The sequence below is a fragment of the Podarcis muralis genome, chromosome 13 (assembly GCF_964188315.1).
Source record: "Podarcis muralis chromosome 13, rPodMur119.hap1.1, whole genome shotgun sequence".
Taxonomy (NCBI): domain Eukaryota; kingdom Metazoa; phylum Chordata; class Lepidosauria; order Squamata; family Lacertidae; genus Podarcis; species Podarcis muralis.
The window spans coordinates 2,879,059-2,891,063 of record NC_135667.1 but is presented as its reverse complement, the minus strand read 5'-3'; the positions used below and the strand labels follow the sequence as shown (position 1 = coordinate 2,891,063).

General features: G+C 49.7%; 1 protein-coding gene across 1 annotated transcript; it reads left to right on the top strand.

Moving 5' to 3' along the window:
- The first annotated feature begins 3,658 nt into the window (after window positions 1-3,658).
- Window positions 3,659-11,532, top strand: LOC144325256 (uncharacterized). Its single transcript, XM_077917969.1, has 5 exons — window positions 3,659-3,781; window positions 4,609-4,692; window positions 5,782-5,919; window positions 9,907-10,056; window positions 11,329-11,532. The coding sequence occupies exons 1-5, from the start codon at window positions 3,664-3,666 to the stop codon at window positions 11,472-11,474; spliced, it is 636 nt and encodes a 211-aa protein (XP_077774095.1). The 5' UTR covers window positions 3,659-3,663; the 3' UTR covers window positions 11,475-11,532.
- The last annotated feature ends 473 nt before the right edge of the window (window positions 11,533-12,005 follow it).

Genomic DNA, 12,005 nt, shown 5'->3' with positions numbered 1-12,005 from the left:
CTGCTGTCACCATCTGCAGTGATCATGGAGCCCAAGCAAGTAAAATCTTTCGCTGTCTCCATTTCTTCCCCTTCTGTTTGCCAAGAGGTGATGGGCCCAGTGTGCCACTCTCAGATCAAGCTTGAATTGCTAGCTTTCTTTGCAAGCCTCTGCTTTCCATCTCTTCCCCCACCGACAGATGGATGGATAACTTGCTCACCCTGGTCTAAGGGGTCAGGCCGCTGCTGGCTGCCTCCGTGACAGATCGCGTGCACTCTCTGAGAAGTCGGTGCATCGCAGCTGACAGCTCCACACCCTGGGATTTGCCCCCGTTTATTTACATTTTCAAAAAAAGACTTTTTATTGCAGTTCTGCGCAGAGGAGGAAGTTGCCGCAAAATCATAGTGTCTCTCTCCCTCTGCCCCGTGATGCAACATACCGTATTTTTCGCTCTATAAGACACACCAGACCACAAGACGCACCTAGTTTTTGGAGGAGGAAAACAAGAAAAAATATATTCTGAATCTCAGAAGCCAGAACAGCAAGAGGGATCGCTGCGCAGCGAAAGCAGCAATCCCTCTTGCTGTTCTGGCTTCTGGGATAGCGGCGCAGCCTGCATTCGCCCCATAAGACGCCCACACATTCCCCCTTACCTTTAGGAGGGAAAAAGTGAGTCTTATAGAGCAAAAAATACGGTAATTTCAGAGAATCCCGGCAACTGGGGGAAAACGCACTCTGAAGCAAAGAGTGGACACAAAATTAGAATTACAGTGGTCCCTTGGTTCTCAAACAACTTGGAACCCAAACGCTGCAAACCCGGAAGGAAGTGTTCCGGTTTGTGAACTTTTTTCGGAAGTCGAACATGCTCTGTTTTAAGTACCATACTTCTGTTTTGAGAGAGATAAAACTTTATTCGCATTCGCCAATGGCCATAGCAACAATAAAACATCACAGTATATGCAGAAAAGGAAATCTGCTATAAAAGCACAATTTAAAGTCCTGAATCAGCCGTCAGTTAGTGGCCCTTATTCTGATCGCCCCTACTATGAACCTAGCAACCTTTGCTGTTGTCTGCTCATTTTGATCTGATAGAATAAATGACATTGTGGCAGTGGTTGAGCGCCCTGGGATGGTTAGTACGAGTGGGGTGATGATCTCGTTCCTCAGGTTTTTGTGTTTTTTTTTTGAGAGTACAAGACAGGAGAACGTGTGCCGCTGTTTCGGTGCTACCATCTCCACAGGGGCAAAGACGTTTCTCAGGCGGGATCTTTTGGAATCAACCCTCAAGTACCGCAGATGGCGAAACATCCACAATTTTGTTTCTCATGGTTTTTACCGATAATTTTATTGCTTTGTCCTTTTGGCAAAGGACAAAGTTGAGGGGTCCCTTGGTTCTCAAACGCCTTGGTGCTCAAACAACCTGGAACCCAAACACTTAAAACCCAGAAGTAAGTGTTCCAGTTTGCGAACTTTTTCGGAAATCGAACGTGCTCCGTTTTGAGTGTTATGCTTCCAATTTAAGTGCCACACTTCCGTTTTGAGTGTTACGCTGAGATCTGTCGGTTTTTGCTATTTATTTTGCATTTTTGCGGCTCTTTTGTGTGACTGTGGAACCCAGTTCAGCTACTGATTGATTGATTGTGTGACTGCAGTACCTGCAGGGGTCAGCAAAAACAAAGTGAATATTTCAGAGAAATTTGCAGGGAAATGCTGATGTTTTGTCCTTTAAATTACAAACCTTTCTGATGGACCAGGCTAGTGCCTGAATGAAACGCCTTCCTTGGTTCGTATTTCAAGTTCTACCGTTCTTGCCACTTTCAAAGCTGTTTCCTTCGATCACATTTGTGGCATTTGTGGATTCTGAGTTGCCACAAGGCAGCCTATTATTGGTCACAGCTATTTATTTTCTTATAGATTAGGTGAAGGTTTGTCCGTGTGTGGCAAGTAGTAATACATAAATACTTCATGCTATGAATCTGCTGCAACCATGTGTGAGTAAGGGTGTGTAAGAATAATTTCCGTGCAATATTCCTTTGCTGGTTTTTATTGTGTTGCAATAAAAATATTGTCTTCCTTAGTGGTTTCTGCAAACTGTTATTCTGAATAATACTTTTTTTATCGGGCATGGAAAGGGGAATTGCGGGTGAGTTTATGGAACCAAGGACGTGGGTGGTGCTGTGGGTTAAACCACAGAGCCTAGGACTTGCCAATCAGAAGGTCGGCGGTTCGAATCCCCGCGACGAGGTGAGCTCCCGTTGCTCGGTCCCTGCTCCTGCCAACCTAGCAGTTCGAAAGCACGTCAAAGTGGAAGGAGATAAATAGGTACCGCTCCGGCGGGAAGGTAAACGGCGTTTCCGTGCGCTGCTCTGGTTTGCCAGAAGCGGCTTAGTCCTGCTGGCCACATGACCCGGAAGCTGGACGCCGGCTCCCTCGGCCAGTAAAGCGAGATGAGTGCCGCAACCCCAGAGTAGGCCATGACCTGACCTAATGGTCAGGGGTCCCTTCACCTTTTTATGGAACCAAGAAGGCGGTGGCCAAAAAAAGGTTTGTGAAATAATGGTTCATAAAATTATGCCTTGCATGGAGAAAGTAGATACAGAAGAGTTTTTCTCTCTCCCTCATAGCACGAGAACTTGGGGACATGCAATGAAGGCTGAATGTTGGCATATTCAGGACAGATGAAAGTCCCCTCTGCTCATAGCTAGACTGTGGAACTCCCTCCCACAGGAGGCAGTGATAATTGCTGACATGTTGTTGTTTAGTCGTTTAGTGGTGTCCGCCTCTTCGTGACCCCCTGGACCAGAGCACGCCAGGCCCTCCCGTCTTCCACTGCCTCCCGCAGTTTAGTCAAACTCATGCTGGTAGCTTCGAGAACACTGTCCCACCATCTCGTCCTCCGTCGTCCCCTTCTCCTTGTGCCCTCCATCTTTCCCAACATCAGGGTCTTTCCAGGGAGTCTTCTCTTCTCATGAGGTGGCCAAAGTCTTGGAGCCTCAGCTTCAGGATCTGTCCTTCCAGTGAGCACTCAGGGCTGATTTCCTTCCGAATGGAGAGGTTTGATCTTCTTGTAGTCCATGGGACTCTCAAGAGTCTCCTCCAGCACCAATTGCTGACATAGATGCCTTTAAACATAGGGCCTTCTTGGTGGTGGCGCCCGCCCTGTGGAACACCCTCCCACCAGATGTCAAAGAGAACAACAACTACTAGACTTTTAGAAGACATCTGCAGACATCCCTGTTTAGGGAAGCTTTTAATGTTTGATGGATTAGTGTATTTTAATATTTTGTTGGCCGCCCAGAGTGGCTGGGGAAGCCCAGCCAGATGGGCAGGGTATAAATAATAGATTATTATTCTTATTATTAAAAGAGGATGAGGCTAATTCACGGACGAGAAGGCTATCGATGCCTCCTAGCCACAATGGCTCGGCTCGTCCTCCACGTTCAGAGGCAGCGATTCTTCTGAAAACCACAGGAGGAGAGAGGGGTCTTGGGTTCAGGTCCTGCTCAGCTGGGCCGTCCGGTTGGCCACTGTGAGTGAAGGATGCTGGACGAGACTTGTTAACGTTTAAGCAAAAGAAAAAGTTGAGGCCCCTGGCCTGATCCTGCAGATCTCTTTGTAAAAAGTTTTTATGAGCCGCTGCTCTCGACAAAACACAGCTCCTTTTTCTGTTTCTTGGCAGAGTTCATGCCAGCGATGGAATCGAAGGTGGATGTAATGAGAACCCCTGTGCCCTTCAAAGACCCGGGAAGGTCTGCCAACATCTCGGAAGAGAAGGAGGATAATCCTGAGCTGCCGTTGGATGGTACGTGCCGGGCGATGGTGTTGATAGCACAAGCTGTGAAAAAACACACATTGCCCTGAGAAGGAAGAGCAATTCGATTTAGAAGCTAGGCTGCTGGGTTTTATTTAACTCCCTAAAGCGGTATACGGAAATAGCATTAAAAAGAACGAGGCAGCGTTGCAGAAAGAGGAATGATGAAAGAGCGTGGCCCAAACTTTGTGGATCAGGGGGGAAAGTCTGGGTCAGCAGTTCCCAAATTCATGGCGGAGGGCTCTGGGGGGGCTATGCTCTGGCTCAGTGGCATAGCGTGGTTTGCTAGTGCCCGGGGCACAAAGGGGGAACAGAGCCTGTGCGAACCCAGCGCACACCGGCAAAGTGACCCCCACAAGTGTTGGTGCTGACCTTGAAAGCCCTAAATGGCCTCAGAGGCCCAGTATACCTGAAGGAGCGTCTCCACCCCCATCATTCGGCCCGGACACGGAGGTCCAGCTCCGAGGGCCTTCTAGGGGTTCCCTCCCTGTGAGAAGTGAGGTTACAGGGAACCAGGCAGAGGGCCTTCTCGGTGGTGGCGCCCGCCCTGTGGAACGCCCTCCCTTCAGATGTCAAGGAAATAAACAACTATATGACTTTTAGAAGACATCTGAAGGCAGCCCTGTTCAGGGAAGCTTTTCATGTTTAACAGACTATTGTATTTTAATATTCTGTTGGAAGCCGCCCAGAGTGGCTGGGGAAACCCAGACAGATAGGCGTGGTATAAATAATAAATTATTATTATTATTCATGATACTTGGCCAACTTTCCTTGAGCAGACCCAAGCGTGGCAGCCAATGCTTTCTAATTCTTTGCAGTGTACCTGAGGAGAGGCCCCATCTTCATCAGTGAGGCGGAAGAGGGATCTGGGTTTCCGGACTTAATAGAAGCAGTGAGGCCAGGTACGGAGTCCCCCCAGAATTGCCTTTATTGATACGTGCTTGTATGTAGCATTTGAGAGCAGGAGAAGGTCGTGCCTATCTCCTGGGTGGCAAGATGGCCGAGTCCATGCAAAAGCTCTGCTCCAGTTGCTCGAGTTCTGCAGAGCGTTGGATCGTAGGGTTGGGAGGGACCCCCAAAGGTCATCCAGTCCAACCCTTCGATGCAGGAATCTCAGCTAAAGCATCCGTGACTGATGGCCGTCCAACCTCTGTTTAAAAACCTCCAAGGAAGGAGAGACCATCACCTCCCAAGGGAGCTAGTTCCACTGTTGTTGTTGTTGAGTCGTTTAGTGGTGTCCGACTCTTCGTGGCCCCCTGGACCAGAGCACGCCAGGCACTCCTGTCTTCCACTGCCTCCCGCAGTTTGGTCAAACTCATGCTGGTAGCTTCAAGAACACTGTCCCACCATCTCGTCCTCTGTCGTCCCCTTCTCCTTGTGCCCTCCATCTTTCCCAACATCAGGGTCATTTCCAGGGAGTCTTCTCTTCTCATGAGGTGGCCAAAGTCTTGGAGCCTCAGCTTCAGGATCTGTCCTTCCAGTGAGCACTCAGGGCTGATTTCCTTCAGGATGGAGAGGTTGGATCTTCTTGCAGTCCATGGGACTCTCCAGAGTCTCCTCCAGCACCAGAATTCAAAAGCATCCATTCTTCGGCGTTCCACTGTAGAACAGCTCTTAATTCTCTGCCCCTTCCTCTTAACTGGGTGGGGTGTTGCATTCCAAAGGGAGGGGAGAGATTCCCAGTTATCAAGGGACACTCAGGTGGGTTGGACAACCGAAGCATCCCTGGCACACGGCCATCCAAGCTCTGCTTAAAGCAAGGTTACCAGGTTTTTTCCAAAGAATCCAGGGACACTTTTTTTTTTAATAAGAGAAAAAAAGTAATTAAACAAAAGTTACTTAAACAAGAGGGGACACAGGTAACACCAATTCGAATCCATTGCTTCGGGTCCTGCCCTCTGGATCTGGGTTCGAGTTCTGCCCCAGAGCTCTCTTTGTGCCAAAAGATGGCGCAGCTCCTTGGACTAACCTGCCCCTTTCTGCCCCCGCAGAGGCAAGGAAAGCGCTGGAACTGAAGGCTGAGGTTGTCACGATGACCATCGAAGGTGCCGTCTCCAGGGCGGAGAACCGTACCACCTCCAGGACTGGGGAACTCACTGCCACTACATCGACAGCTGCCCCCAAAACAGGTGAGGCAAGGGGCTTCTGCAAATGTGACTCTGGACCTTGTAGTCTCGGAGTTTGGGATATTTTTCGGCGATGGTCTTCCATAAACAAGGTTTTAACAATGAGTCCGCAAGTGACTGTGGAGGCCAATTCTGGATCCACACGTCCTTCCACAGTGGGGACATCGGTTTCCGGGCGGGAGTTGATCACGGTGTGAGTTTGCCAAGCGTGCCTTCCTCCTAGCACATTTCTCCCTTGCGTCCTGAGTTCGAGTGTCTTCAAAGCCCACAACACCTTTGGTAAAGGCTGTTCTCCAACTGGAGCGCTCACAGGCCAGTGTTTCCCAGTTGTCGGTTTTTATACTACATTTTAGATTTGCCTTGAGACAGTCTTTAAGCTTCTTTTGTTGACCACCAGCATTATGCTTTCCATTTTTAAGTTGGGAACAGAGTAGTTGCTTTGGGAGACAATCGGGCATCCGCACAACATGGCCAGTGCAACAAAGTTGATGTTCAAGGATCATTGCTTCGACACTGGTGATCTTTGCTTTTTTCCAGCATTAAAGTTGACCCCTGACCATTAGGTCCAGCCGTGGCCGACTCTGGGGTTGCGGCGCTCATCTCGCTTTACTGGCCGAGGGAGCCGGCGTACAGCTTCCAGGTCATGTAGCCAGCATGACTAAGCCGCTTCTGGCGAACCAGAGCAGCGCATGGAAACGCCGTTTACCTTCCCGCCAGAGCGGTACCTATTTATCTACTTGCACTGGTGTGCTTTCGAACTGCCAGGTTGGCAGGAGCAGGGACTGAGCAACGGGAGCTCACCCCGTCGCGGGGATTCGAACCGCTGACCTTTTGATCAGCAAGTCCTAGGCTCAATGGTTTTACCCACAGCGCCACCCGCGTCCCCAGTAGTAGACTAGCATTAGAAGAAGAAGAGTTTAGATTTGATATCCTGCTTTATCACTACCCGAAGGAGTCTCAAAGCGGCTAACATTCTCCTTTCCCTTCCTCCCTCACAACAAACACTCTGTGAGGCGAGTGGGGCTGAGAGACTTCAGAGAAGTGTGACTGGCCCAAGGTCACCCAGCAGCTGCATGTGGAGGAGCGGAGACTCGAACCCGGTTCCCCAGATTACGAGACTACCGCTCTTAACCACTACACCACACTGTCTCTCACACTGGCCTGTCTTCCCAAGTGAACTTTGGGTGTACCTGACCCGGCCGCCCCATCTACTAGTAGCGGCTAGTCTCACAAGCTGATGTGTTAAAGCTATGGCACAGCTTCTGTCTCCAACGCACCTCATTCCTTGCCCCCTCTCTCGCTCCAGGGTGGATGCCCGATTTCCAGTTCTGTGCCATGGTGGTGCTCATCATAGAAGCCACCGTTCTGCTCATCCTCTTGGTCATTCGCCTGTGCCCCAGACACTACGGCCGTCCATGTGTTTCAATGCACAACGAGATCCAACGTTTTTAAGCATCTTCCATGCAAACTGTTACCAAATAAAGCACTTTAAAGAAAATCACGTACGCAGCACCCTTTTGCAGTTTCCGCTCATTTTTGGGGATTTGGGAGGAGGGATCTGAATCCATGAATGCAGCCTTCGTCCCCAGGCTGGCATTATGGGGGACCCATAGCCAAGGTTTTTCTACCACATAGCAGTGCAGTGGTACCTCGGGATGCGAACTGGATCCGTTCCGGAGCCCCGTTCGCATCCTGAACAGAACGTAAGATGTGACTGTGTTGGTCGCGTTTCGCCGCTTCCGTGTGACACGATTTCGACTGCCTGCGCGAGCGGCGAAACCCGGAAGTAACGCGATCCGTTACTTTGGGGTCGCCGTGGAGCGCAACCCAAAAATACTTATCCTGAAGCGTATTTATCCCGAGGTATGACTGTAATGGGGATGCGGGTGGCGCTGTGGGTTAAACCACAGAGCCTAGGACTTGTTGATCAGAAGGTCGGCGGTTCGAATCCCCGCGACGCGGTGAGCTCCCGTTGCTCGGTCCCAGCTCCTGCCAACCTAGCAGTTCGAAAGCACGTCAAAGTGCAAGCAGATAAATAGGTACCGTTCCAGCGGGAAGGTAAACAGTGTTTCTGTGCGCTCTGGTTTCCGTCACGGTGTCCCTTTGTGCCAGAAGCGGTTAGGTCCTGCTGGCCACATGACCTGGAAAACTGTCTGCGGACAAACGCCGGCTCCCTCGGCCAGAAAGCGAGATAAGCGCTGCAACCCCATTGTCGCCTTTGACTGGACTTAACCATCCAGGGTATGACGTGGGTGGCGCTGTGGGTTAAACCACAGAGCCTAGGACTTGCTGATCAGAAGGTTGGCGGTTCGAATCCCCACGACGAGGTGAGCACCCGTTGCTCGGTCCCTGCTCCTGCCAACCTAGCAGTTCGAAAGCACCTCAAAGTGCAAGTAGATAAATAGGTACCGCTCTGGCGGGAAGGTAAACGGCGTTTCCGTGCACTGCTCTGGTTCGCCAGAAGCGGCTTAGTCCTGCTGGCCACATGACCCGGAAGCTGTACGCTGGCTCCCTCGGCCAATAAAGCGAGATGAGAGCTACAACCCCAGAGTCGGCCACGACTGGACCTAATGGTCAGGGGTCCCTTTACCTTTACTGTGAATGTAATACTGGACCACCTTGAGTCAGGCCACAACTGCTTGTGAGTCCTGATCCCGCACTTGCATATATCCTCCGACATTTCTCTGATGAAAATAGGGACGTCTTACTCAGTGCTATTTAGAGGTGCCAGAACTCACCATGAACGCCTCCCTTGATCTGTTATAATGGCAGTGGTGCCCACCTGAGACGTGCCAGAACTGAAAAAGTGTTCTGGTCCTATTCCATATTCATAATTTTATTAGTTATACCCCACCCATCTGGCTGGGTTGCCCAGGGGCCAGCAGACTTTTTCAGCCATGGGCCGGTCCACCGTCCCTCAGACCATGTGGGGGGCCAGACTATATTTTGGGGTGGGGGGGATGAACGAGTTCCTATGCCCCACAAATAACCCAGAGATGCATTTTAAATAAAAGGACACATTCTACTCATGTAAAAACACGCTGATTCCCAGACCGTCTGCTGGCCGGATTGAGAAGGCGATTGGGCCAGATCCGGGCCTTAGTTTGCCTACCCATCAGGCATCACCATTGCTATACTCTGACACCTGCTAAAAACGGACCTACCCAGATATTTAGCAATCTGTACATTCATCTTTATCGTCAACACCCTAATAGTGAAAGATTCATTCTATTCCAAATTTGCAAATTTCTTTTATTCTCTTCCCAAGTTTTTAAATAATTACCTTTTACAAATTTATATTATGTTAAATTATACTCAACCTTTCTTTCAATCTTTAAAGCAGATACGTCTTGTAATTTGTTTTTACTCTCATCATTCATATTTTTAACCAAGAGTTTAGTTTAATCGTTATTGATCTGAAGACCTGCTATCTCGCCATTTTTAAAAAATCTCTTGTAATACTTTTGGGATTGACTCTATTGGTTCTCCTACAGATATATGGTGCAAGTTTAAATCTGTTTTTAGCCTCCTGTCGTTTTATATTTTCAAAGGTCGTGGTTGTTAATTTTGCCGCTTGATCATTTCATACACCCGATGAAGCGGTGTAGAAAATGACAGGAAATAAATACATAAAGGCGTCCAAAGAGAGGTCGGGCGATCATCTGTCAGGAATTCTTTATAGCTGAGATTCCTGCATAATTGCAAGGGGGTCAGACTGGATGGCCTTTGGGGTTCCCTCCACCGCTTGTTAGAATCCTTCTGTCTCGAGAGTGAGCGACCGGCCCAAATTCACGCCTGCTAAGCTTTCTGGCTGAATGGGGATTTGAACCCCCTTCTCTCCTAGATCCTATTCTGACACTGTCACACCAATTCGAATCCATTGCTTCGGGTCCTGCCCTCTAGATCTGGGTTCGAGTTCTGCCCCAGAGCTCTCTTTGTGCCAAAAGATGGCGCAGCTCCTTGGGCTGACCTGCCCCTTTCTCCCCTCAGAGGCGAGGAAAGCACTGGAACGGAAGGCTGAGGTTGTCACCATGACCCTCCAAGGTGCTATCACCAGGGCGGAGAACCGTACCACCTCCAGGACTGGGGAACACACTGCCACTGCATCGACAGCTGCATCGACAGCTGCCCCCAAAAAAGGTGAGGCAAGGGGCTTGTGACTCTGGACCTTGTAGTCTCAGAGTTTGGGATGTTCTTCTTCTTCGGCGGTCACTCGTAGCAGAGTAAGATAGTCTTCCATAAACACGGTTTTAACAGTGAGTCCGTAAGTGACTGTGGAGGCCAATTCTGGACCCACACGTCCTTCCACAGTGGGGACATAGGTTTCCAGGCGGGAGTCCATCACGGTGTGGATTTGCCAAGCGTGCCTTCCTCTTAGCATGTTTCTTCCTTGCGTCCTGAGTTCGAGTGTCTTCAAAGCCCATGACACCTTTGGTCAAGGCTGTTCTCCACCTGGAGTACTCGCAGGCCAGTGTTTCCCAGTTGTCAGTGTTTATATGACATTTTTTAAGGTTTGCCTTGAGACAGTCTTTAAACCTCTTTTGTTGACCACCAGTATTACGCTTTCCATTTTTAAGTTCGGAATAGAGTAGTTGCTTTGGAAGACGATCATCAGGCATCCGCACAACATGACCAGTCCAACGAAGTTGATGTTGAAGGAGCACGGCTTCGACACTGGTGATCTTTGCTTTTTTCCAGTACAGTGGTACCTTGGGTTAAGAACTTAATTTGTTCCGGAGGTCCATTCTTAACCTGAAACTGTTCTTAACCTGAAGCACCACTTTAGCTAATGGGGCCTCCTGCTGCTGCCGTGCCAACGGAGCACGATTTCTGTTCTCATCCTGAAGCAAAATTCTTAACCCGAGGTACTATTTCTGGGTTAGCGGAGTCTGTAATGTAACCTGAAGTGTATGTAACCTGAGGTACCACTGTAGTAAGGTAAAGGTAAAGGGAACCCTGACCATTAGGTCCAGTTGTGGCCGACTCTGGGGTTGCGGTGCTCATCTCGCTTTATTGGCCGAGCGAGCTGGTGAACCAGAGCAGCGCACAGAAACGCCGTTCACCTTCCCGCTGGAGCGATACCAATTTATCTACTTGCACTTTGACGTGCTTTCGAACTGCTAGTTTGGCAGGAGCTGGGACCGGGAGCTCACCCCGTCGCAGGGATTCGAACCGCCGACCTTCTGATCGGCAAGTCCTAGGCTCTGTGGTTTAACCCACAGCGCCACCCGCATCCTTTTCCAGTAGTAGACTAGCATTAATTCACCTGTCTTCCCAAGTGAACTTTGGGGTGTACCTGACCTGGCAGCCCCATCTGCTAGTAGCGGGTAGTCTCATAGGCTGATGTGTTAACGCTGTGGCACAGCTTTTGTCTCCAACGCCTCTCATTCCTTGCCCCCTCTCTCGCTCCAGGGTGGAGCCCCACCTTCCAGTTCATTGCCATGATTGTGGTCGTCACCGAAACCACCTTCCTGGTCATCCTTGCGGCTGTGCACCTGCGCTTCAGCTGGACTCCCCATCCATGTTCTTCAGCTCAGCACGACATCCAACGTTTTTAAGCATCTTCCATGCAAACTGTTACCAAATAAAGCACTTTAAAGAAACACATGTACGCAGCACCCTTTTGCAGTCTCTGCTCATTTCAGGGATTTGGGAGAAGTTCGTGGCTCTGTCCTGGGCTCCATCTTCAAGGTCTTTATAAAATTCCTTAGATGCAAGAATTTAGCAGGTGCTCATTCAATTTGCAGATCACACCAAACTGGGAGGGGTAGCTAACGCCACAGAAGAGATAATTGAGATTCAAGGTGGCCTCAACAGATCGGAGGACCGGGACAAAACCAGGGCTTTTTCCCCAGCGGGAACTGTTGTAAACAAAAATTGCCCTTTTCCCTTATGAGGTACCCAAGAGCCCATATAGAGTCCTTACATAGGTTCCCTGTTGGTAGGAGAAGGTTTGTTGTTGTTTAGTCGTTTAGTCGTGTCCGACTCTTCGTGACCCCCTGGACCAGAGCACGCCAGGCACCTCTGTCCTCCACTACCTCCCGCAGTTTGGTCAAACTCATGCTGGTAACCTCGAAAACACTATCCAA